This window comes from Perca flavescens, chromosome 13, assembly GCF_004354835.1.
Source record: "Perca flavescens isolate YP-PL-M2 chromosome 13, PFLA_1.0, whole genome shotgun sequence".
NCBI classification, from domain to species: domain Eukaryota; kingdom Metazoa; phylum Chordata; class Actinopteri; order Perciformes; family Percidae; genus Perca; species Perca flavescens.
In genome coordinates this window covers 4,349,045-4,375,764 of record NC_041343.1, presented here as the reverse complement: position 1 = coordinate 4,375,764, position 26,720 = coordinate 4,349,045, and the positions used below count along the sequence as shown (strand labels likewise).

The following is a 26,720-nucleotide window of genomic DNA, read 5'->3' as shown; positions in this document are numbered from 1 at the left end:
TCTGATCCGTCTTAGTGGGAACACAGTATGTGGTGAGCAGCTGAGCCGGGCGAAACATTTGTCTGCTGTGTTTAGTTTTTGACTGTCTTCCATCGATTAGGTTCCTCCCCAAACCCAACTCGAGCTGGGATCAGCAAACCTATCACCAGACAAGAACAGACTCCTCGATTATCTTCAGTGTTCAGCGCTTTTAGGCAACTGTGGTGTGGTTTAGGTTAGGGAAGATTGTGCTTATGAGAAATAGGTTAACCTTAAAGGAACACGCCGACTTATTGAGAATTTAGCTTATTCACCGTAACCCCCAGAGTAAGACGAGTTGATACATACCCTTCTCATCTCTGTGAGTGCTGTAACGCTGCCTGACGGCTCCAGCATTAGCTTAGCCTAGCACAGATCCTGCAGGTAACTGGTTCCAACTAGCCTACTGCTCCAAATTGTGACAAAAGTGACAAAATAACGCCAACATGTTCCTATTTCCATGTTGTGATTTGTAGAGTCACAGCGTGTAGAAAAAACAACGTAACATGAGACACAGCCATCTTCTAACTGTAAATAAACAGGGAACTATATTCTCAGACAGGCTTGCTGCGAGCACATCACTCCGCCCAAGTACTATATTCTTCCGCCTGAGAATATAGTTCCCTGTTTATTTACAGTTAGAAGATGGCTGTGTCTCATGTTACGTTGTTTTTTGTACATGCTGTGACTCTATAAATCACAACATGTAAATAGGAACATGTTGGCGTTATTTTGTCACTTATTGGGAGCAGTAGGATTACTGGAACCATTCACCTGCAGGATCTGTGCTGGCCTGATGCCGCTGGAGCCGTCAGACAGCATTACAGCACGCACGGAGATGAGAAGGGTATGTATCGACTTGTCTAACTCTGGGGGTTACAGTGAAGAAGCTAAATTCCCAATAAGTCAGCGTGTTCCTTTTAAAGGAATAGTTACCCAAAAACAATATATTGTACTCACCTCTCTCGGCTATCTATGGTCCTAGATAAAGTTTTCTATTGAATGTCTTCAAAGAGAGTGGAACACTCCTGAAAAATGATAGCGTATCGGTGCAAACAGATTTCGAGGAAGCCTGAAAGAAAGAGAGCCAAGTATCTTGCGTTTTGACATATTACAGCCACCATTCACTCACACTCATACACTGGTGGCCGAGGAATGCCATACTAGGTGCCACCTGCTCTTCAGATACATATTCACACACATTCACACACTGATGACGCAGCATCGGAGTTCAGTGGGGGTTCAATGTTCAGTGTCTTGCCCAAGGACACTTTGACATGGGACTGCAGGGCCAGGGATTGAACCACCAACCTTCCAATTGGTAGGCGACCACATGGCGTACAGACTCTGAAGTGATGTTTTGGGTCATCTTATCCCACCATAAAAGTAATTCTAACCCTCACCACCTATTCTTTCAATTGAAAAAAGTAAGGACTGGCCACATGTCTTCACTTTTGCAGGATTTAAGAGAACATGTTCTTATTGTCACACAAAAACACACACAAGCATTCAAAGAGAGCACTTTCCTCCTACACTCCTGACTGCTCTTATCGTATAAGCTGTGGACATTTCACTTGCAGTCTTGCAGATCTAGTTTATTTTTGCTTCCTCTTGGCATGCTAGCCTTTGTTATGTGTTCTCAGCTCTGGCAATATCCAGAATGTAAAAGAAGTCTCCAGGCTCCTTTAAATTCCTATCTCAAGTGTTATATTCTTTATTTAGACGTTCCCCAATTTGCCCCCCTGTCGCTGCCTCCTGCAGTTATCAGTTTATGTGCCATTATTTTTTGCAGACCCGATTATATATTTAATAAAACTGGAAAACGAAGGTGCCACGGTGTGTGATAAGCACTGACACTTTTTCTGTCTTTTTTTAAGGGCGCTTCGAACAACAAAAGCTGTCATTCCTAAAAGCTAGCAGCCCAGAATACTTCATTACTGTACAAGCTTCGTGCTGTGCCAATAGCTTCCATGACATGCAGCCATTGTTTGCTGATTTTTGTCATGTATATTTCAGCTGCTTTGTTCAAATCCATATCCCCGTTTCCATCCCATGTGAGGATGCTAATGTTTCTCCCTGCCCTAAATCTAAAGCTCAGTGTCGCGCCGAGTGCACCCATTATTGCTAATTATTTATTACAGCCTCAGGCAGTGTGCCGGCTTGCCTCCTCAAATCAAACATTGTTATTCTCCAGACAGGGCTGTGTAGTGCACCAAAAAACGGCATTTTAATAGCCTGAATATTCCAAGCTGTCACTGTATTTGGGTCAAAGTTATGGCGTTGTGTCAGGCGCGAGGGGGGGGGGGTGTTCAGGTGTTGATGAGACACTTAACACTGACAGGTTTTTTGTCGAATGGCCTGCGTAGCATGGTGCAGGAGTTTTCTCCTGTGTTCATCACATCTGTGTGTGCCCAAGCCTGGAGTTGCATTACATAAGAAGTGGGTATTACACTGCATGTTTTTAATATTTCAGGCCTTGCATCAGTCCTGACAGGACGCCTGTCCTCCAGGTAGCTGGGAAGTGAAAGCAGGTCACATTTTTGGGCTTTGACCTTTAGGGTAACTGGGGGTCGGCATCTCCGATCCCAGGTCATGACCCTGCCCACCTTGGCCAAGGCCCCCCTTAGCTGTGATTTATCCTGAGGCTGACACATGGATCCCCTCCTGCTGTGTGAGGGGGCCCGTGGTGGAAGCAGTCTTTAGGGTAGCAAGGGGTCAGGCTAATTCCCAAGACAGGGGAATCAAATGTGTATGCAGGCCATGAGACAAAGCTGGTACACTCATGTGAGGTGAGTGATTACAGGAAGCAGGCAAGTCACAGAGACGGAGGCTGGATATTGGGCAGTCGGGGATTCTCCAGCCAGACCCTGCACCGCAACATTTCATTTCAACACTTGAAGTGCTGGCCTGTTATTCTGACATGACCCTCCTGGTTTTCTGTTTATCTTGGTTCCCATGCTCCTTTCTCCTCCTCTAAGAATGTAATCAAACTCTAAGCCTCTCAACACAATGTCCGAGAAGTTGGCCTCCTCGGAGATAAGCAAGCAAGTGTTATTGCTTTGGGGTGATATATTGAAGCAGGATTAATTTATTAGGACAATGCACACTAATCAACATTAATGTAAATCCGCCAGTGTAAGCCAGTTTGCTCGTTTTCAACTGTAGTCCTAGTTACCTAGAATGCAGGTCTTTATGGTCAGGTTTTTATTTTCTCTCACTAGGTATCTTTCCGTCACTGAATTATTATTCATTGGCACATTTGAAGAAAAGGCAAGTTGTTGCATGTTTACATACTGTACTAGGAATAAGGAGGGCACACAGCAACATTGCATAGCGTATGTAAGAAACCAAAGCCACTACAGCGTATGTCAAGGTGCATTATGACTTTTCACTGTTCTGATATTTTGATGTCTTTTTCTTTCTTTGGGCAAATTTAAATGTCACATAGGATAATAGATGTAGATGGAAACACTGTCTGTCTAGTGTATTTTTGTTTCCTGTTTCTTTTTTCTGTTTTCTTGTCTTTCAATTCTTTAGAAAGCTTCTTCACCTCCGTCTTTCTCTTTCTCTCGGTTTCCCTTAATGCTAATTGAGACAGAGAATGAAAGAGAAGCAGGAGATCAGGTGGGAAGATGAGAAATCAATTAGGACTGGTGGAGGGCATCATTATGCATTCACACCCCCCTGTGGAGGAAGGCCTGTCACTTGCTACAGAATCAATAGAAATCAAAGAGGTGTGTGTGTGTGTGTGTGTGTGTGTGTGTGTGTGTGTGTGTGTGTGTGTGTGTGTGTGTGTGTGTGTGTGTGTGTGTGTGTGTGTGTGTGTGTGTGTGTGTGTGTGTGTGTGTGTGTGTGTGTGTGTGTGTGTGAGTGAGTGCGTGCGTGCGTGCGTGCGTGCGTGCGTGCGTGCGTGCGTACACGCGCGCAAGGTCCCATCTATATATCATCTATATGTTCAGAGACATCAGATTAGCCCTGGTTCCTGGGATCATAAAAGTGACCCACAAACCTGAATGTAGGCTCCTGCGGGTTCTGGGCTGGTCTATTTCATAGGCTCTTCAGCCAAGCATAGGAGATTGATTATATAGAGTATGTAGTTGAACCAACAAGCATCTATAGCAGGTTTCATCAATCAATGCCTAACAAATCAAGGCCACAGACGATCTGTAAGTAGTTCCAGATAGTAAGGAGCCACAGGAACTGAACTCAGGGATCAACCAGGAACTGAACTCAGGGATCAACCAGGAACTGAACTCAGGGATCAACCAGGAACTGAACTCCGGGATCAACCAGGAACTGAACTCAGGGATCAACCAGGAACTGAACTCAGGGATCAACCAGGAACTGAACTCAGGGATCAACCAGGAACTGAACTCAGGGATCAACCAGGAATGTCCTTTTGCACAATCCTGTTTGCATCTGAAGACTTGTGAACATTAGAGAAATGAGTCTGATAATGGATACAAAGTGACTGAGGTATATATAATTCTTCGGACAAGGAGACATCTCTGATACATGTAAGGAATGGATCTAAAGCAGACTATAGCTGCTTTCTGACCGGAGGGATTTTTTTTTATTTCTCGTGTTCCGACTGGACCAATTTCCCAATTTCTTTCAGCTCCTACTTCAGGGAAGGGTCTTTTCCCTATTCCGCATAGTGGTGGTTAGATGGCTGTGATTATAATAACAAAAGGTCAGTTCCTATGGCCACTTGGCCATTGTGAATGCAAATGAAGAAACCAGTTTTGGGGGAGAGTAGTTAGTAGAACTGTTTAGAAGTGGACTGTTCCTAGAACTACATTCCTGTAACTACTTGATCAGAAAGAGGCTATGCAGAAGTGTCAAAGGAGGCTGAAAGCGCCAGAACGCCCACCTTAAAAAAAGATTTTTTTTTAAAAAGCGACTTACCAAGTGTTTATTGTTTACTTATTTCTGTCATTTACATATCCATGATGAAACAATTAGCAAAGTAAGCATTGTTTCTCTTGAGCCATTTTCTCATGTGAACTCACTATCTAAAGTTCATATCAGTACGGAGTCTCCCTTTCTCAGGGGACTGTCGGAGTGAGGTTTATACCTGTGCGCTGGTGTCTGCGTCGTTCTCGCGTATCTCTTTAACAAAGTAGGAGACCCGGTATATGTGTGCAGTGTGTAGTAGAGCGAGTGAGAGAGTGACGCTGATTAGCGTCAGAGCGGATAGTATACGCATAGTGGGAGGAACAAAGTGTCTCCCCACGGCCGGAAACCCGATGCAGGAAAAGTGAACCCCTGTCCTCGATTCCATGTTGTTTGAAAGAGATAAAGAGACAGGAAGAGCTGGAGTGAAAGAGTTGTCAGTTCTGTGAGTTGCTGTCATCACTGGTGGCCTGTCACGGCTTAATGTGCTCCATGTCACCGCTGGCATTTCTCACTGTAATAAGCCCACTCAACACACACACACACACACACACACACACAAACACTAAGACTACATTTCTCTTCTATTTCTCTGTGTTGCAGTGCCCCCTCAGATCGTTGTTCGGCCGCGAGACCAGATCACAGCTCCGGGTCGCACCGTAACCTTCCTCTGTGGCACTAAAGGAAACCCTCCGCCAGCCGTCTTTTGGCAAAAAGAAGGCAGCCAGGTAAGAAACCTCTTGTGACTTGTATTGTCCGCTTACTGTAACGGTGTCTTTACAGGTCTCCCTAAAAAAATCAATCAGACAGCTGCAGCTGATTCAGAACGCTGCTGCTCGACTCCTCACTAACACCAAGAAAGTGGAAATTAATTACAGTGGCTTCCTGTCCCTCAAAGTATTGATTTCAAAATACTTCTGTTGGTCTATAAAGCACTAAATGGTTTGGGGCCAAAATACTACATACCCATTCATGGCCACATATACAAGTCTACCCATTTGGCTGCTGTGTTTATCACAGTGTATATTTCAGTGTTTTATGTTCTTTAGCTACTCATGCTATTTAGATTCATCTGGTTTGAAATATCTCTAAAATACAAATCATTCAAGTGCTTAAAGTTAGCCATGAAGCCATGTGAAGGTCCTAGAAATGTTTGTAATGTATATTTTTTTAAAGGTCCCATGACATGGTGCTCTTTGGATGCTTTTATATAGACCTTAGTGGTCCCCTAATACTGTATCTGAAGTCTCTTTTATATAGACCTTAGTGGTCCCCTAATACTGTATCTGAAGTCTCTTTTATATAGACCTTAGTGGTCCCCTAATACTGTATCTGAAGTCTCTTTATATAGACCTTAGTGGTCCCCTAATACTGTATCTGAAGTCTCTTTTATATAGGCCTTAGTGGTCCCCTAATACTGTATCTGAAGTCTCTTTTATATAGGCCTTAGTGGTCCCCTAATACTGTATCTGAAGTCTCTTTTATATAGACCTTAGTGGTCCCCTAATACTGTATCTGAAGTCTCTTTTATATAGACCTTAGTGGTCTCCTAATACTGTATCTGAAGTCTCTTTTATATAGACGTTAGTGGTCCCCTAATACTGTATCTGAAGTCTCTTTTATATATACCTTAGTGGTCCCCTAATACTGTATCTGAAGTCTCTTTCCCGAAATTCAGCCTTGGTGCAGAATTACAGCCACTAGAGCCAGTCCCACAATGAGCTTTCCTTAGGATGTGCCATTTCTGTGTCTGTAGCTATTGAGGAGGAGAGAGGGGGGCCAAGGTGGAGGGTGGGGGTGTGGCCTTGACCAACTGCCACTTTGCTCATTTGAAAGCCATGATGTCTCTCTCTTTCTCATGGGAGGGCCAAATTCTCTGGGCGGGCAAAGCAGAGAAAGGGGAGGTAACCTTGCTCCTTATGACCTTATGCCCATCATTTTTTAATTCATTTATTTAATTTTACCTTTCCTTATCCAGGAAAAAAACTTTGAGATGCATTAACTCTTTCACAAAAGCAACCTGGCCAAAATGGCAGCTTCAAATATTTAACACAGACTTACATTGACATATTTTGCAACGTTAGCCTATAGCATAGAACATAAGAGGCATACATGAGACAACTTGAGTATGTAAAGCAGTTATATCTTTCATGAAACATGTTTTGAATGTGGGGCTTCCAGTGCCAGGTGTGAAAGCAGTTTAGCAAAATAAAGTTCGCCTTGGAAGTGATATGAACCCCAGGGTGCATTATACAGATACACTTCACAACATGTTCAGATCCATCTTGAAAGTTGAAAATGATCCATCCACAGGGGTATGTTGTGTTTCCTGTTCACTGTAGTTCGAAGTAAACAAAAATGAATAAGTATTGGCATCATCATAATATTCAAACATAGAAAGAGAGCTCTTAGAAACATTCTTTGAGCTGGTTGAGTGCAGTCCAATGTGAAAAACCAACAAAGTCTTCACAACAGTGTTCATAAATAGAAACTGCATTTTGTTTTTCCACCAGTCTCCAAAACCGCCATTAAGGAACCTCCCATTACTGACATTACAGCATGTAACATTTCAATCTTTATATGACTAACCTAAAGCACTGGAAGGATCTGAACTTTAGAGGTATTTCAGACCAGATCTGGTTGGCTTGAGTATGAAAGGAACATAAACAAAGTCTTTACGTTTCAGGTTCACAATCGGACGAGCCCCCACTTGTTATGCCCAGCTCATTCAGGAGGACAGACTGACTGACTGACTGACTGACTGACAGACAGACAGACAGACAGACAGACTGACTGACTCTTAATTTTAACTTAACCACCTGTGACATAAACAATGGATACACTAAACACAGTCAAGCCAAAGGAAACCAAGTTGGGTCACTCATCCTATCTAGACTCCCAGCAGGTCAGGCCAACCCCTTAACGAGGTGGGAGGAGCCAGCCAATCAGGGCCGACTAAAAGAGCGGAACAGAGGCCGGTCAAAAGAAGAAGTCATGCGGCCCATGGCTGTCACAATATACTGATAAACACAGCAGCCAATAATGTCATGATGCTAGCTGAAGCTACTATCTTCACATGCCATTCTGATACATGGTGCTTAAAACAACACCTGTGACCCTTTTCCCAGTCATGTTCCTGACTGTCATCCTTTGCTTTCATCACTATGTGCTTTAGTTTAGTGCCAGGGTGACTCCTACACACGCAACCACACATTCATACGCACCTCATTTTCCCATCATCCACACAGGGTATTATTCACCAAAGTGTGAGTCTGCTCAGGCCTGTGTGTGTGTGTGTGTGTGTGTGTGTGTGTGTGTGTGGAGGGGGGGGGGGGGGGTTGAATGCACAAGTGTGAGCAAGGCGAGTGTATGATAAGCAGTGCAGCCTGTTGGAATGCACTGAAAGGCGGGATGAGAGTGTGTGGGTGCCTGTAGCATGGCTCCAACGTACAGATTAGAGGAGGAAGAGTGAGATCGGAGGAGGCCTGGAGAATGTGCGTGTGTGTGGGAGAGGGAGAACAAGAGTGGAGGAGAGAGATAAATAGGAGAAAGCACGGAGGACGAGGGAGGGAGAGGAAGTATGTGGGATGATGGGGACGTTGGCTGCGAAATACCCAGGAAAAATATTATTTCATACTGACAAACGCAAAAAAGGAAAGTAGGGATCAAAACTTCCTCTCTCCACTTCAACCTAGTGTTTCTTTCTCATCCAATTGATTTTCTTTCAATATCAGCTTACTGAACAACCAATGGCGCCTCCGTGGACAAATAAAGCTCTACTCGACTTGACTTGAATAAGAGCTCAAAACAATGAAGGCCTGCAGTATTAATACTAAGTACTAGGGGTGTGACGAGACGCTTACTCCACGAGACGAGACACATCACAAGATTGGGTTCACGAGAACGAGACGAGACGAGATTTTAATTTTTTTTTTAAAGAAATCCTCAATGATGAAATATATGAATGGAAAATAGTTTTTTTATTCAACTGAAAAATCACAAAATGCAAAACAATTTAGGTGCCTTTTGAAATCAACTATTAATGATGAATGTTATTTAACTTTTTTTTTACTATTTTAATGAATCATATGCAGTAAAGGACATGCAAACACTGCAAAATGTTTTGTATAAAATCTACCAACTGGCTTCTGCCCTGTGAAATCTAACTCCTTTCCACAAATCGAACATAAAAAAATAAACAGTATAAATAAAATAAATGTGTAAACAACAGAAAATGTTTAAATGCAAACAGTAAGTGTATCAATAACCAAAGTACTGCTCTCTCAAAACTAGAAGTGCAAACAGAAACATTTTTTTTCTATAAGATAAACAACACAGAACAGCCTAAGATATGGTCATGTTATTTTTCAAGAATATAAGCATGTCGACTATTTCTGGCAGCAGTTGAGACCTTTGGGCAGTAACTATGTCTCCTGCAGTAGAAAAAACACACTCACTTGGAACTGAGGTAGCAGGGATGGAAAGGTATGCTTTGGCAAGTGGAGACAGCAAAGGATATTTAGGAGTTGCCGAAATCCGACATTTTCCACCACAGAAAATGGCCTCATATCAGCTGCAATGAAAACGCCTATGTCCCTCGTTATTGCCGTGGCTCTTGCACTTATCGGTGGCAGAGATGCAAAGGCTTTTAGAGTTGTTTGGCCTTTTAATGTTTTCTTCGCGGGTGCTGTAGTTTGTAGAGAGCTGTGGTGGTGCTGTAAGTGTTTTTGCATAGTGCTCGTGTTAGCCGCGGTATACGGCATTTTTTTCTTACAATATTTACATATTGTGTTCGTCTTTGTCTGTCACTCTTTTCGCTTATTATTTCCATGAGGAAAACCAAAATGTTTGCACACAAATGATTTAAAAGTGGCAGGGGGATCTTCAATAGTAATTTCACGCGGACATCACATCGCCTCACGAGACAACTTTTCACCTCAACGAGAAGTCTCGTCACGTTTTAATCTCGTGAGATCTCGTAAAACGAGATCTCGTCACACCCTTACTAAGTACTAATTAGTTAGGGTTAGGGTATAAAAAAGAATACCCACAAGTAAACTTAAATGAATGATTAGATTAGATTAGAAATACTGTATTGATCACACTCAGAATATACAAGAAATAATAATTAGGATAGAACACAAAAATTCAAAAATAAAGATAAAAAAATACAAAGGAAAGAATGTACAAACGTATGTACAAATTGGGAATATAAATGTACAACTACTTAAATAGTATTTATAAAGAAGTAAGTAAAAACCTGTGTTTGTGCAAGTTTCACTTAGTGCAGTATTGTGATGTATATCACATGTCCCCAATAACTTCATTAATTAATAATTACAAAAAAGAGTTAAGGTATAGAGTGCATAAATGATTATGAAGAAACTAAATAAAAAAAAGACTCATCTTCCTGATGTTTTGTCTTCTCCAGATCTTGCTGTTTCCCATCCAAGAGCCGTTACAGTCGGGCCGTTTCTCCGTGTCGCTGAGCGGCGAGCTCGCCATCGCCGACGTCCGAGTGGAAGACTCGGGCTATTACATCTGCCAGGCCATCAGCGTGGCCGGCAGCATCCTGACCAAGGCCCTGCTGGAGGTGGAGAGTGGTGAGTGGAAAACACACACACACACACACACACACACACACACACACACACACACACACGGCTGTGGCATTACTGGATTTACAGTCACCTGATCACACAGAGTAAAGAGTGACCGAAAGAGCAGTAAATAAATAGTGATCCTTTTGAAGATCCAGCCACTGTTAGTAGCTACAGTATTTATGCTGAGTAAAAATGTGACTGCTCACTGCTATCACTTGATTGAACCAGTGCCTCACTGAGATTCAGACTCTCTTTTAAAGGAGTGTCCTGGTCGAGACAGCATAGACATCCTAACACCATACATCTTCCTTAGTCTTTTTGTTAGACTAATGCACCGCCAACATTACCCTCCTAGCAAGTCATTTAGTTACTAATCCCGTCTTTAAATGCTTGAAGAATTGCATCTTTCAACTGCAATGAAGTGCATTTTCTGGCCTCTATTCGGCAGATTATTTAAGAGAAATATTTCTGTTAAAAGTTGAATCAAAAGAAAATATCATTAGCATTTGCAGCTGCGACGTGTGGGCCACTAGTTTAATAATTAACGCTTATTAAGTCAAAAAAGGCATTAGCATGTAGCTACATGTAGCAGTGTATGTAATGGAAACAGTGCAGTAGCTACCTGCCTGGAGCAGATGACCATATATAGAGAACCGGCTGGGTATGACATCATACGGAGCCGAGAACGTTCAGAACAGTGGGAAATCTGAGGTTTTCTTTTAAATATGTTTACCTCATTATTTGAAGCCTTTGCCACATCTAATATGAACATTCAACATTGTAGCATCATATACATATGACCGATAAAAGCATAATAGGTCTCCTTTAATAATTTCTCACAATCCGTTGATTTGACCTCCGTTCCCCTGCATGTGCAGCAATATAACATTTAAAAAAAATCCACCCCTCATGTTAAAATATTCTTCCCCAAATGAGCAGACAGCAGGAGTCCTTATCAGATGTAATCAAAAGGGACAACCGGAGATAGTTCTATGCAAATAACCCGGCTGCAACATATGCTGCCCTCGCATTCAGGGAGTGAACTGGGATTTTGTTCAGCTCCATTTACACTAAACTCCTGTATTGACTTTTCACACTTTCGCTTAGCTCCAGTTAGCCGATGATATCAGAGCTATGGCACAGAATGTTAATGAGGGTCTGCTCCCCGTCTGAATGCAAATGTCAAACCGTAGGGTGCGTGAAATGTTGCATTTCCTCCCAGTCGTTGTGCGGCGAGGGCTTAGTGAGCGCCTTCGGTTACTAACAGTCGTGTGCAGGAATTGACTTGACTTGTCCAAACTAAGCATGACTCTGCTCGTTGGCAACATTCATAGTGTACCACAGTGTTTACATTCTAGACATACAGTAAAGACAGCCTTATATGTCCAGGAGTTTCTTGGCGATGTCCGTGAAGGCTGTGGGCCCACACGGGACAAGTGAAAGCAGGCTTACTGTTTAGGACTATTTATTCCTATGCCTGGGTTTAAGCAGTCATTGCAGCTGCACCTCAAATAGGGATTTACATGTGTCTATTCCACTCCATATTCTGTGGATGTGAAGCCCAGTGGAACAGCTACACATCTCACCATGTCTCTGACAGCCAACTTTCACTCAGTTTAGCGCAAATTCACCCTCTCGGTTTTGCCAAGGATCACTTAGCGTTGATTTGTCTCTTACCAAAATGTGCGTATCCTGTTGTATCCTGGATAGTCTCGCATTGCCAGACCTTCTTCCACAGCGCTGCAGAGGAGGGTTGTGGTGCAACATATGTACGTTCAAAAGTAGTTTTTAGTTGTGCAGAAAACTCAGATTGGACAGATAGTCTAGCTAGCTGTCTGGATTTACCCTGCAGAGATCTGAGGAGCAGTTAACCATATTCCTCAGAAATCCACCGGAGTTTAAAATTACATCCCAAAGAAAGAGGAACGGGACGGACATCCGGCCAAATTTCCAGCGGCACCGGAGCACTCCCAGAAGTGCAAGGTCGTGGATATACACTATATCCTGGCTAACACACTCGCTGCAATTTGAATGTAATCGATTCACCTTGCAGATATACAGTCGATGTGTTAATGGCTGTATTAAAGTATGTAAGTATTAAAGCCATTAATAGCTTATCGACGACGTGATAAGGAGCGCAGAATTTAGTTTCTCGTCATTGTATGAAATTGTGGAGTTTTATAACCCACAAACCCAAAGACAATCCGCCAAGACTGTTACAAAATAATCCATGGTTACTCAAAAGGTATACAGTAGTGTTTGTTGAAATGGCACTTTTGCATATAATATATATGTTATTAGTGTATCCATTGAGGTGCAACTCAGTATCCTGTCAAGTGGTCCATCACTCTGACAGAAGGGCAATAAATCAACATATTCCTGTCTGAGAAAAGTCTGTGTGGTCCATTTGCATGCTGAACTGGGGCAGTTCCGGAGAGAGGGAGGGAGGTGGACTCGAGAGCCTCTGGGAGGGAAGGGTTCTCTTCTAGTGACACGTTACATCTCACGTGGCAGGGCAGGCTGGGAAATTACAGGCGCGATATTTGTTAAAGGCAAAAAAAATGTATTAGTTATTCGGAGCAGGAGTTTTGATTCACTTGATCCATGATCATCACATGTCAGGCCATGTTGTTAGATAATGAGTGTATGTCTGATTGTATTACCGTGTCGGGAAAGGACATGTTTGGGTGCTCTTGAGTTTAGCTTGCCCGTTCGGAAAGTATGGACGGACAGCACTCCCGTCACACTGTGTGGTCCATACTCTGTAGCTCCACAGTGACCCACATTTTGATCACAGCTGAAACGCTGTCAGAACACAAGGAACACATGCTTTAAGTCAGGGGTCTTCAACGTGTTTTTTCAAGCCATGTACCCTTAAGTGAAAGAGAGACGAAGCAGGGACCCCCAACGTTTTTTTTTTATTTCTTTTTTTGCTTGCTCATTCTCCGTTTGGGTCTTATTTCTATATTTCAATTCAATTTCAATTCAATTTTATTTATAGTATCAAATCATAACAAGAGTTATCTCGAGACACATTACAGATAGAGTAGGTCTAGACCACACTCTATAATTTACAAAGACCCAACAATTCCAGCAAATAGTATTTCAACAATGTTGATCATGTGAAGCCCTTTGTCTGTAAAAGGCGCTATATCAAATACACTTATTGTTATTATATCAACCGCCCTTGGGGTCAAACCCTAAACTGAGTTCCGCGATGACAGAGAGAGGAGTTCAGTTGTGGCCTCGTATTTTCAAAGCCTCTGACTGTGTTCTGTCCCCGCAGCACCTTCGGACCGCGTCCCGCCTATCATCCGCCAGGGACCAGCCAATCACACGTTAGCCCCTGGTTCCACCGCTCAGTTGCACTGCCACATCCTGGGCAACCCCATCCCCAGCATCCAATGGGAGAAAGACGGCCAGAGGATCCTGGGAAACGACGGCCGCGTCAGCTTGATGGAAAACGGCACCTTCCAAATCACCGACCTCCAGGTATTTCAATAAAAGGCTTCCGCTTCAAACGAATCAAACGCACCCCCCGTTTATTGGTCAATGTGATCCCAGACTAATGAAACGGGAAGTAAAAACAAACTTTTTGACTTTCATTTTGCCTTCCACATTCACAGCTTTCCTGTGCTGACCCTTCAACTTGTCTGAACTCCTTTCTCGCTACTTCTCATTCCATCACACCCCCGTGTCCAGCGATCTCCTTAAAACGTGTTCACCGTCGTCACCCGTTACTATTTGCACATCGAACATGATGCCGTTCACCCAAGATAAACACATTCCACGCGGTAAAACAGCGGTTTTAATTACAGGGGAAAGTATGAGGCACTAAAACAGAGGACATTTTAACCGTCAACTCAAACGATGAGTTTTTATGAGCGGAGGAGGAGGAGGAGGAGGAGAGGTGTGGAATGCATCTGTGAGGCGTGATCCCCATGATAATGAGCGTGCGAGGCCATTAGCAGTCGTTAGCATCGTCTTACTCCATGCTAATGAAATCCATTCGGCCCAGAATTCCCTCCTGGGGGGTGAAGCAGCACCTGAGGTCACCGCAGCCTCCGCGAGGCTCCAGGAGGCTCCAGGAGGCTCACACATGAACGGAATGAGGGCTCTCAATGATTAACGATCGCTGAGACTCGTAATTAAATCCTCACTACATCACTGCGAGTGAGGACTGGATGGGAGAGAGAGAGAGAGAGAGAGAGAGAGAGAGAGAGAGAGAGAGAGAGAGATTTATAGTCTATGATTTAGTTTTTTAAGTTAAGTAATTTTAGTTGACTCATTGACTTGTATCTATGTATTTTATCTCATCTTAATATTTTTGATTTGTATTATCCTTGATGCTTTGGCAATATTGTTTTTCTGACATTCATGCCAATGAAGCACTTTGACTTTGAAAAAACTGTTTGAATTTGAGAGAGAGAGGGAGGGAGCGAGAGAGACAGATGGAAAGAGAGAGGGGCGGGGGAGATGGAGTAGGAGAGAGAGGGAGGGAGGGGATGGAGAGAGAGAAAGAGAGGGAGAGATGGAGAGAGGGAGGGAGAGAGGGGGAGAGAGAGACAGAGAGACAGAGAGAGAGGGACATAGAGGGAGAGAGAGAGAGAGAGAGAAACAGAGAGAGAGGGAGAGAAAGAGAGAGAGAGCGGGAGAGAGAGAGAGGGACCGAGAAGGAGAAAGTGAGAGGAGAGGAGAGAAGGAGTCAGAAACCTGAAGTACATGTTCTGCTCGCTGCATTCCTGTCATGTGGGAATTAAAGGGAGTGAGGTGAGAGCTGTGAGCAGCGACTCTGAAGTGCTCCTGCTTTGGAAGCCATTTGAAGAGCATACATGCCCTCAGTGATTTCACAGCAGACATTCCAACAGCTCTGGACTAAAGAGATAAGATCACAACATGTACTTGTAGGAATCATTTGTTTACTTTACCGTTTCTGGCTTTTCTGATATCTGGACCGTCACTAGAACTACGAATCAGGTCCCACAGTTTCCAGTTTTCAGATTGTCTGATGGACTGTTTCTCTCTCTTTACCATAAGCTGCTGTAACGATGGTAGAAAACAGGACCAAGTGTACATATATATATATATATATATATATATATATATATATACAGTACAGGCCAAAAGTTTGGACACACTTTCTCATTCAAATGCGTTTCCTTTTTATTTTCATGACTATTTACATTGTAGATTCTCACTGAAGGCATCACAACTATGAATGAACACATATGGAATTATGTACTTAACAAAAAAGGGTGAAATAGCTGAAAACATGTCTTATATTTTAGATTCTTCAAAGTAGCCACCCTTTGCTTTTAAATAAAATAAAATTTTAAAATAAAAATTCCACTAATTAACCCTGACAAGGCACACCTGTGAAGGTAAAACCATTTCAGGTGACTACCTCATGAAGCTCATTGAGAGAACACCAAGGGTTTGCAGAGTTATCAAAAAAAGCAAAGGGTGGCTACTTTGAAGAATCTAAAATATAAGACATGTTTTCAGTTATTTCACACTTTTTTGTTAAGTACAAAATTCCATATGTGTTCATTCATAGTTTTGATGCCTTCAGTGAGAATCTACAATGTAAATAGTCATGAAAATAAAGAAACACATTGAATGAGAAGGTGTATCCAAACTTTTGGCCTGTACTGTATATATTTATACTATACATACAGTATGTTTAGAATATTTTACCTTGCTGTCAGACAGCCCTATCTGACGGGGAACTGAAGCCGTTATCTCGGCTCTCCTTAAAGCCACCACACTCCTTTGACATTTTATCTGGCAGAAGGCGGAAGTTGCAGGTCCACCGCTGCCTCCATCTGTTAATGTGTTTGTGTTATTGTGTGATTTTGGTGAATCCGATCTAACCCTTTCAAACACCAATGACAAAGGAGTTTGAGAAAAGAAGGACCGAAGAATTTGAGTCAAAGGAGTCTGGTGGCTCTGAAGAGAGCCAAGATAGTGGCTTCAGTTCCCCCGTGGGAAAGGGCCGTCTGTCAGCAAGGTGAAGCGCTGGAAATATTCCTCCACGTAACCCGGTACTCCTGCCTGCCCCCCCAAAAAAAATGAAATCACCATTGATAAAATGCATTAAACCCTGAAATAATCGGTATAATAAAATAAAAATAAGTTGCTCCTGGAGGGGTGGGAGGGGGGGACAGATGGTCTGTTTGTTCCTCGTACCCCTGGCAATGAGGAGATGCCATTACTCTGGGATCGCTGCCAGACACACACCACCTCGGTCCCTCACTGGTGCCAAGACGTCCTGGACAGACGGTGTGTGTGTGTGGTGCTGGTGGGGGGGGGAGTTAAAGAGGTTTGTGCTGCCATTCTGCTAAACGGTTGATGTGGGCTAGGGGGTGTGTGTGTGTGCGGGTATGGCAAAGTGAAAAAGGAAAAGGAGAGGGGCAGTTGGGGAAACAGAGGAACCCAAACAAAGCCCGGGGAGTGTGAGAAGGACCACACGGACAAAAGAAGACCAGATCAGTGGGAGTAATCAGGTTAGAGGAGGAAATCGAGTTCATGTGTTGACGTTAAATCCCAGTGTACACATGTTCTAGTCTGTAATCACATTTCCCTCTTGCACCCCTTCTAAAAAAAAGCATCTGACATCGTTATCAACCTCCTGTGCGCTCTTGTGCAGAAGGCCCACGATAGCCATGCTAACTGGCTATCGTTAGCAGGTGGTGGACAATGAAAAAGGAAAAATAAGACCCCAAAGCTCAGATCACTCTGTTGGACTGGCAGGTGATTTCTGGGAAGTGCCGTGCCAATATATCCCCCAAACCTTAACGATGTGATCAAGCTATAATACATAAAAAATATTCCCTCTTCAAGTGTGAAGCTCCTCTCCCCTGCCTCCCTCCTGCTCTCCTCTCTTCCTCTCGCCTAATCCATTTTTCAGCAATCTGTTTTCGCGCAGCGTCCCCCTGAGCTGCCGGCCTTGATTAATAGCCAGGTGCCCCGGCTGTTTACCCCACCTGCCCTCTGTGCCGGTTTCCCCATCCACCGATCAAGCGGCGCCATCTGGGGAGCCGCTTTTTGCCCTCCTCAGCCAGACGCCCCATCAGCCGGCCCACAGGTCAACTCCGAGTCAGGGCCTATAGAGGGAGAGGAGGGGCAGCCAGGGATGCTGTATGGGACGGAGAGTCACCTGTCCTGTTGTCCTGCATGATGCTCTGACAAGCCACTTTGGCTTGAGTAATTCCTCTGTCAGCGTTACTGATGACACGGCCCAGACATACGTGTGTGTGTGTGTGTGTGTGTGTGTGTGTGTACGTGCACAGCGCTCAGCGAGGCATTAGTCATGACGGGCTTTGCCTCGTACATCCTCTGCATAATGTATAAGGTTTTCAGTGGGAGTAATATGGGCTATGCTGGCAGAATAAGTGAATGAGGCGAGGCTGATTGTGTTTGCGGTGGATTGGGTCTGCATGTAAATTGATGAACTGCAGAGGACTAAAACCTCTTGCAGCAAAACAGGTGAAAAATTAATTAAAATTCCGCATAAGACTACCACACACACCTGTGCAACCACGAACGCACGCACGCACTCACGCACACACACACAGTGTGCAAAAGGAGAACTATTTAGAGAGCCAACAGCCCTCGCAGGTGCAGTTAACATTACAATACAAAGTCAGTCCCTTTGCCCTCACAGTATACTGTAAGGGGAGCCCAATTTATAATTGATATTGTAAACAAACATGGTTTTGTTTCTCGCCAAAACACAGTGTACGGATCCTAAAAGTACCGTTTATTTAAGTGGAGCCTGGTGGAGTTTGGTGATGGTGATTTCGGGGCAGTTTCATTTCAAGGATCTTACTCTTTAACTAAAAGGTCTATCTCTGTAGGGACCCGGGCCTGATGCGTTGAGGAGTAAACCACTATATATGGGCCCGGAAATATATATTTAAGATGTGCATTTTCCCAATAGAATTACAATATATTGCAGGGCGGCTCGCAACTGCAGGTTCCAGCGTTGTCACTCAATACTGGACCAATTTCAGTGTGTGGAGAAATGGGGTCCAGGTGGAAAAAACACGAAATGACCCTTTAAGCCCTTTTGTTGAATGTATTTCATAGCTCATGAAACCATCGCAAAGCCTTTATTTGTGAATGTTTTGGAGACCTGCGTTGTTCACTTCTCTTCCCGGCTTTTTCTTCTTCTCACACAGCGGTTGAAATGCACGGCTGCCGTTTGCACTCGGCAGAATTATTTTTAGCCGGAGCACTCCAGCTTCAGCAACCATTCCGATGAATAAGGGGACTGCTTTTTTCACACAGCGCTGTTGTCTTTCTGAACCCGCTCGATGAAACCATTGCTTCATAGGGCCGCTAGTTATCAAAGAAGCTACAGGGTAGCTTCAAATAAGACCTGTCCCTGTATTCCCCTATGCATCAAGAGCTTTCCCCTTTTACCCTGCATTCACACAGTTAGTTGAATTCAGAACTAGAAGTCTAACTTGGTAATTCGACTGAAAATCACTTGACAATCAGCTGCTGTCCTTTGTCTTCTAATGCACATTTACAGTCACGGAACATTCTACATCTTAAATAAAGGATCATTTGAAACTCAATTGGAAAAAAAGACAAAAAGAAAGAGCTGGAGCAGTGAAGCTAAAGCACCAGAAATGTTGGGAGGCACTGCTGCTGCCAGTTGTTACTCCCTTAGTGTTCCATTCCCCAGTGTAGAGACCCCCCAACATCTCCCTCTGTTGTAAGCAATTTCACAGCCCGTCTAGCTTTTGGCTTTCCTACCCAAAAATTTGATAGCCAGCATTCACATGTGCACACACACACACACACACACACACACACACACACACACACACACAGGGGCACATTTATCACACAGCTCTTAATTACATCTGCTCACAGCCTGTCCAGAATGCTAAGTAGCTGTTGAGTATAAAAAAACTGGCGCCTTAGAAATTTCTAGACCTCTAGCTGGTCATTAAAATTCTGTCCTTTGATCCTTCTTCTACTCTCCTCCTCTGCCGCGCAGGAATCAGACGAGGAACATAAAAGCCACCAGCTTGACTTCAGCTTTGGCTTCAAATAGGTCCACCGAGAATATTATCATTGATGGAAAATAACTAAAATAACTACAATTGACAAAATGTCCCGAGCAGAAGCAGTGAATTCAAGCAGATATGTTATTTTAATGTACTTCTAACGAGAATGCAAATATCCATACACAATTAACAAGCCTTGATGCCCGAGAGAAGCAGTTTCTTACTATGAAAGAATACTGATCAATAGATGTCGATAAACACCCAGTTTATCGGCTGAATGCTGCCTTGTACTTCCAATCTTCCAAGCTGGCATTTTTTAAAGTTTAGAATGATGTATTATTGACAGTATCAACAATTTACTAATGTATAAGAGATAGATGTAACCAAATGGATATTCACAGGAACTTCACCTCCCAACCATGTCATTAGAATCCATCTGCATTGCCATGTGCCTCTGGAGTTCACCTGCCTCAGGACAACCATTTTCATCTTTATGTCATTACAATCTGTCCATGCATCAGTAGTGCTGTCCTTACAGCCAGTAATAGTTCCCATCTTAGATACTGATATGATGCCATCTGGGATTTTGATGCCTGCGAATGAGGTTTCTTCACCGTGACACAAAAGACACAGAAACACCAATCAGCCTCATTAACATTAATCTTAACCCCACCCCTGGACGCTACACGTTGCATTAACAAACAACCCTGGACTATATGCACTACCGGTGAAAGGTTTGGGGTCACTTAGAAATGTCCATTCCGCTCCATTCTAGACAGAATACCAGCTGAGATCAGTTGCATTGTTTTTTTAACCAGGGCAGCAGTTTTCAGATTCCATTATGTGCTTACATAATTGCAAAAGGGTTCTCCAATGTTTTCTCAGTTAGCCTTTTAAAATGATATCAGATTAGTAAACAGAATGTGCCTTTGGAACATCGGATGAATGGTTGCTGATAATGGGCAATGTAGAGATTGCATTAAAGATCAGCCACCCACTCAGATCAGCTGGTATTCTGTCTATAATGGAGTGGAATGGAAATTTCTAAGTGACCCCAAACTTTTGACCGGTAGTGTGTATATATATATATATATATGTGTGTGTTACTGTCTTCCTTGATAGATTCTGAGTCAGAAAGACAAAAGGTGATGACAGTGTTACAGATGCACTTTTTAAACATATTGGCACCAATGGGAGCGGCAGGCTGCTCTAACCTGATACTAAAAAGCCAGTCTTACCTCAGTGTGAAAAGGGGAAAGAGTCACCTTGGTGTGAATAGCGGCTCTGTGTTCTGCCAGCTTTTTCATCCTGGCCAACTTCCCTCTGCTCAGTATTCTGAGGACAAACATTCTGCTTTGAGAGATATGACATTTAGGCTCAATCACCGGTAATGGGTACATTAACATAGTATCACGGTTTCACTCACTCACTCACACACACACACACACACACACACACACACACACACCCACGCACACTCGCACATTAAACTAATGATACACGTTTTACTGTTGCCAGGAAACGGACTCTGGGGTTTACACCTGCGTGGCTTCCAGCTCCAGTGGAGAGACGAGTTGGAGTGGAGTGCTCACAGTCAAAGGTAAATAGTCTCTGTGTGATTGAAATACATATAACAGCTCTATGTAAGTGGAACAATACAAGCACTACAAACACATTTGGAGGCAGAAGCCCGATTATCACTCTTCTATTTCTGCACTATTATTCATTTGGAACCGTCTCTGTGTAACACTTTACTTTTATAATTAACAGCAATGAAATGCTGAGTTATAGATTTAATTCTGACAGCAGATAAGAACATGTACGTGCTGAGAAGGCATTCTTAGTGTGAGATAAAGTCTAAGTAACAAGCTGCCTCGTGAGCATGTATTAGCTCCAACGAAGGAGCACGTAACCTCTGCTGGGCCTGAGGCTGTTGCTGGGCAGACGTCTTTAAGGTTTTAACCGAGACCTGGAGCGTTTGGTTGGATAGTCCAGTTGGTTTTGGGATGGTGCGAAAGCTAAATCCAACTCTGGCGCGGACCATACAACCGAACTCTGGTCCGCTTAATAAGGGGGGTCTCGGTACAAGTGCAATCAGACCCAAATACAGGAAGTGTCCACACAATTTACAGACCTAAATATGATGATAAGATTGATAACTTTCAACTCCAAAAACCTATTGTGACAACAAATGAATGGTCGTCTGTGTGACATCATCATCTCTCCTTCACTCGCTGTCTGTCAGCGGCTCACATTGTTGGCTTTCTTCTGAAATATCAGAGACATTAAAGCAGAATCAGAAAACCCCAGACATTATACAATTTATTTTTATTTATTTATAATAATGTAAAATTTATTTACATTATTTCTGAGACCAGAAGTGTCGGCGAGTTTCCCTCTGATTTTCTGTCCAATAGCCCAGCGACAGTTTCAACTGTGTGTCAGTTGTCTACAGTGTTTGGTTACATAGTGCAGTGTGAATGCAAACCGTACAAAATGAAAAATGCAACAATGTTGCAACTTCAACCCCCGAATCACACCGAATCTGCCGAACTAAATAAATAAAGTTTATTACATGCTAGTCTCTCTTTGCCAGACCTTCCTCCACTGCACTGCGGAGGAAGGTCTGGCTAGTCCACACAGCATTCCAGGATGGGAATAAAACGTGCTCTGTTTTATTGGCATTTCTTTAAACCAATCACAATCGTCTTGGGCGGTGCTAAGCTCCGGACGGAGCCACGGTGCCTCTGCTAAATAGTCTCGGGAAGGAACTTGTTTTGGTGGAACATGTGTACGTTCAAAAGTAGTTTTAGTCGTGCGACAGAAAACTCAGATTGGACAGATAGTCTAGCTAGCTGTCTGGATTTACCCTGCAGAGATCTGAGGACCATAGTCCTCACAAATCCACCGGAGTTTAGAACGCCAACACAAAGAAAGAGAAAGGGGACGGACATCCGGCGGAATTTCTGGCAGCACCTGAACAATCTGGGAACAATCCCAGAAATGAAAGGTCATCGATATAAACTAAAAACAAGCCAATTTCCCTAATTCAGGACATAATTGTGAGATATCGTCTGCCACTGCAGCAGCTCAAAGCACACACTGCTCTGTGAGGCGAGGCCCTTTTATTTAAAATCTTCAACCCATCAGGCGTTAGCACATGAAATATTTGAAGCTGTAGAGATTTCATTAGTGGCATTAAATGAAGGAGTAACGACTTAACGAGCGTCTCTGATGGCACCTAAAGTCTGTTATTTGACATTCAGCAGCGTAATGGTTAGTTAAGATCCAATAGTTGTTGTGAAAAGCAACATTGTGAAGTCTGTTAGAAGTGAGGAAGTCCGCCTGCAGCGAGCGGCGATGCAAATGTTCAGTCAACATCAGCGGGATTACACAGAGGACATTATGATGTTAATGGCGGATGTTGCAGTTAATAATCAAACGTGCACTTTATTTCTCCTCCGCCTCCCTCCTCTCTCTCCTCCTTCATGCCTCCATTTTTGCCCCCCCCACCATGCAGAGAGTGCAGACCCATCGGTAGCTCAGGCCACAGAGCCCTTCCAGTTGCCGGGTCCGCCACACAAACCCATAGTCACAGACGTGTCCAAGAACAGCGTCTCTCTGACCTGGCAACCCAACGCCCACGAGGGAGGAGCCGCCGTCACCTCCTACATCATCGAGGCCTTCAGGTGAGCTTGGCAACATCTAAACTGCATCAAGGGCAGGTGCAAAAAAAAACAAAAAAAAAACGAATGGACACACTTTCCCTCGTCTTCACCTGATCTGTATATCTTCACAATCGGCAAGGACTTTTCATTTGTCAGAAAGCCTTCACTGCTTTACCTGTATGCTTTTTTTCCACAAATATTTTTGTACCAAATCCTTTCTCCATCTTCTTTATTTAACAGTGAAATCCTCTCGTATTATGTATGTAATAATGTCGGAGTAGAAAAACCTTTCATGTTGGGACACTAAAACTCCCTCACAGAATCCCAGACTAATGACTTTCATTCATGGTTTGCAGCTCTTTAAAAAGACTCGGGCTACAACATTCATCAACTTTTATTAGAGCTTGAAAAGAACACTCAGAAACTCAACAGAACAATTTAATGGACAAAATGTACAAGGAAATGTGACATTTCATTAAAGCTTTTTACAAAGCCGTTTTGGCCAGGTAAGAACTTGTCATTGGATGACCTACCGTAACTAGTCAACATGTCCGAAAAAGTTTTTGAGAGGAAGTCCACCTTGGATTAATTATGGGGAAAAGTAGATCTAGCTGAGCAGGACGGGTGGCTCGACGGATGGAAGGAGGCCTCCAGATGAAAACAGGCAGCGCTATGGGGAAATGTGTCCTTCCAATCCGATAAAGAGGGGAAACCTGGCAGAGCTTAATCAGATCCAGACCTCCACCGCGGCCCATGGCAGCGGCAGAGTGTCTCCAAGTAACCAAAACTGATTCTCTAGGAAGGGGACCGGTGGGATGTTTGCAATAACACTTTCTTGCCTGAGGTACTAAGGTGTGTTTGTAGGAGCACAGGGAAGAACGAGGGTTGGGGCTTGTGTGTGTGTGTGTGTGTGTGTGTGTGTGTGTGTGTGTGTGTGTGTGTGTGTGTGTGTGTGTGTGTGTGTGTGTGTGTGTGTGTGTGTGTGTGTGTGTGTGTGTGTGTGTGTGTGTAAACAAGATACACTGCTGAGAAGATTCAACAGGCTTACGAGACGCTGAGAGACAGCATAGGAACTTACAACAGTCGGGTTCTCCTGCTGTGTGTGTGTGTGTGTGCATATGCAATGTGTAATCGTGTTTATTTAATGTACGAAGGCAGACTTTCCATTCTCCTGCTGAGACTGCAGTCATGTCTTGTGTTTTTTCTGGGGCCACAGCTTTGTGTGTGAGTGTGTGAACTCCCTCTGAGCAGCTCCTCCACAAAGTTACCTTGAATCCAGCTTTAGCACGGGGCAGCCTGCACGCACACACAAACACACACACACACACACACACACACAAGATGAGTATTCATGAGTCGTCTTCCTCTTTGGTCTTATTGTGCAGTTCAGCACTAAAGCTAGTTCACCTCAAACCCCCCAAAGTACCCTTGGGGGAAATCTGAAAGTGTCAAACAAATGGTTGGGGGGGCCTTTGTGACTGCTGCTCTGCCAAGGTGACAGTAAATTCACAGAGAAACAGGAAGAGACGGGTTTGAGAGGTGGCGGGATAATGCATCTGGGGGAGTGCCACGAGGCTAAGAACATGCCCTCATTTCCTGCTGGCAGCTGTGCCTTCTTACAGGCCTCAATACATTATTCAACAGGACAGCAAATCGCATCGTTTGGACGAGATCTTCTAGTGAACACAAACTTCTCTGTGCTGAGTGACTTTGCTCACATCTGCCATTTTTTACCAAATAAGAAATATTAGAGGAAGCCACGAATAGATCCAGCTATTGCCTGAGGATCTCCTCATGCATTGGTTAAATTGTGTAGCTGCACATCACATCAGCATCACAAAGCACTCCTGATGAAACTTTGCATGGTGTCTTTCAGTGGTGGAATGTAAGTACATTTACTCAAGTACTGTACCTAAGTACACAGTTCAGGTACCTTGCTTTAGTATTTTCTTGTGCCCTTTCAGAGGCAAATACTGTACTCCACTTCGGGCTGAATCTACACTACTACGTTTTGGTTTAAAAATGAATATCTTTTGCTACGTTTACGCCTCATGTCTACAGTACTCCGAGCCCCTAAAACTGAGACATTTGGTTTGAAAACGCCGGGGTGGCTGTGTAGTCTGGGCGGGCACAAACAGAGACATATTTGAAAGGTTGATGCACGTCCGTCAGTCTCATCGGTTAGGTAGCTTACAGACCTTTCAGTAACAGTTCCACCTCGTCCTCGCTCCAAGCTAATAAATCCCTGCTCTTACTTTTCACCGTTGTGGCTCTTTCTCCAAAGTATTTTCTGTCTTTTAAACCTCTACATCCATGATTTTCAACCACAGAGTAACGTTAGACAATCTGCTTCCTGTTTCCACCGGCACGCACATGCCCAGTGTGTGTGAATGGTCATGTGATGTGTGTTGTCAGACGTGTTAATATGGACACAGATTAGTTCTGCTGCTGGAGCTAAAACTCTAGTGTGAACGGAGATCGTTTCTGTCTCAAAACGCCCCTTAAAAATGTAGACATAATACTGTAAATGTAGCCTTAAGCAACTACAAGAGTAAATTGCAAATTACACAATAATACACAAGTAATAATAACCTGATGGTATAATACTATATGTATACTAGTATAACAGATGTATACTAGTAGTCACAGGGGCTATTTCTGCATTGAGTACCTTTACTCTATTCTGTATAGGAAGGTACACTTTCTCCACCACTGTTGTCTTCCCACAGTGACAGAAAGAAGCAAACACATGTGATGCTTCAACTCTCCAGTGAATTGGTGAATTAAATTGCAAATGGCGTACAGTACGTGCCATGTGCATAGGGGATGCAAATATATTGCATTCCAAACTGCACATCAGTTTTTCCTTCCGTCCCTTCACAGCCAATCAGCAGGCAGCACATGGCAGACTGTAGCCGACATGGTCAAGATGGAAACGCACACGATCACCGGCCTTCTCCCCAACACCATCTACCTGTTCATTGTCCGAGCTGTCAATGCCTACGGCCTGAGCGACCCGAGCCCCATCTCTGAGCCCGTCAGAACACAAGGTCAGTCTGCACCGCTCTCACACCAAATAAAACATGACTCATATCTACGATGGTGGGGAAGAAAAGGACCACGTCATGGTGCTAATGCATTGGCAGCAGCACTCTAAGCAGGAGTGGATATGTGTGTTTCCCCTCAGATGTGAGTCCTACGGGTCAGGGAGTGGACCACAGGCAAGTGCAGAGGGAGCTGGGAGAGGTGGCCGTCCAGCTGCAAGAGCCGCTCGCGCTAACAACAACCTCCATCCGAGTGTCCTGGACTGTGAGTGGCTCTTTGTAGATTCTATTCAATTTTTATTTATAGTGTCAAATCACAAAAGCACTTCTCTCAGGACACTTTACAGATAGAGCAGGTCTAGAACACACTCCATAATTTACAAAGACCCAACAATTACCCCCCAAGAGCGAGCATTTGGTGCGACAGTGGTGAGGAAAAAATCCTTTAAACAGGCAGAATCCTCGGAC

At 43.7% G+C, this 26,720-nt stretch overlaps 1 protein-coding gene across 2 annotated transcripts in view; it reads left to right on the top strand.

The window, feature by feature from the left end:
• robo3 (roundabout, axon guidance receptor, homolog 3 (Drosophila)) overlaps nucleotides 1–26,720 on the top strand; it is a 103,677-nt gene that overhangs the window by 57,240 nt on the left and 19,717 nt on the right. For both annotated transcript variants that reach the window (XM_028595935.1, XM_028595934.1), the window contains exons 8-14: nucleotides 5,518–5,642; nucleotides 10,346–10,517; nucleotides 13,804–14,009; nucleotides 21,059–21,140; nucleotides 23,061–23,229; nucleotides 26,092–26,258; nucleotides 26,396–26,517. In XM_028595935.1, coding sequence (XP_028451736.1) covers nucleotides 5,518–5,642; nucleotides 10,346–10,517; nucleotides 13,804–14,009; nucleotides 21,059–21,140; nucleotides 23,061–23,229; nucleotides 26,092–26,258; nucleotides 26,396–26,517 — 1,043 coding nt within the window. The remainder of the gene's footprint in view (nucleotides 1–5,517; nucleotides 5,643–10,345; nucleotides 10,518–13,803; nucleotides 14,010–21,058; nucleotides 21,141–23,060; nucleotides 23,230–26,091; nucleotides 26,259–26,395; nucleotides 26,518–26,720) is intronic.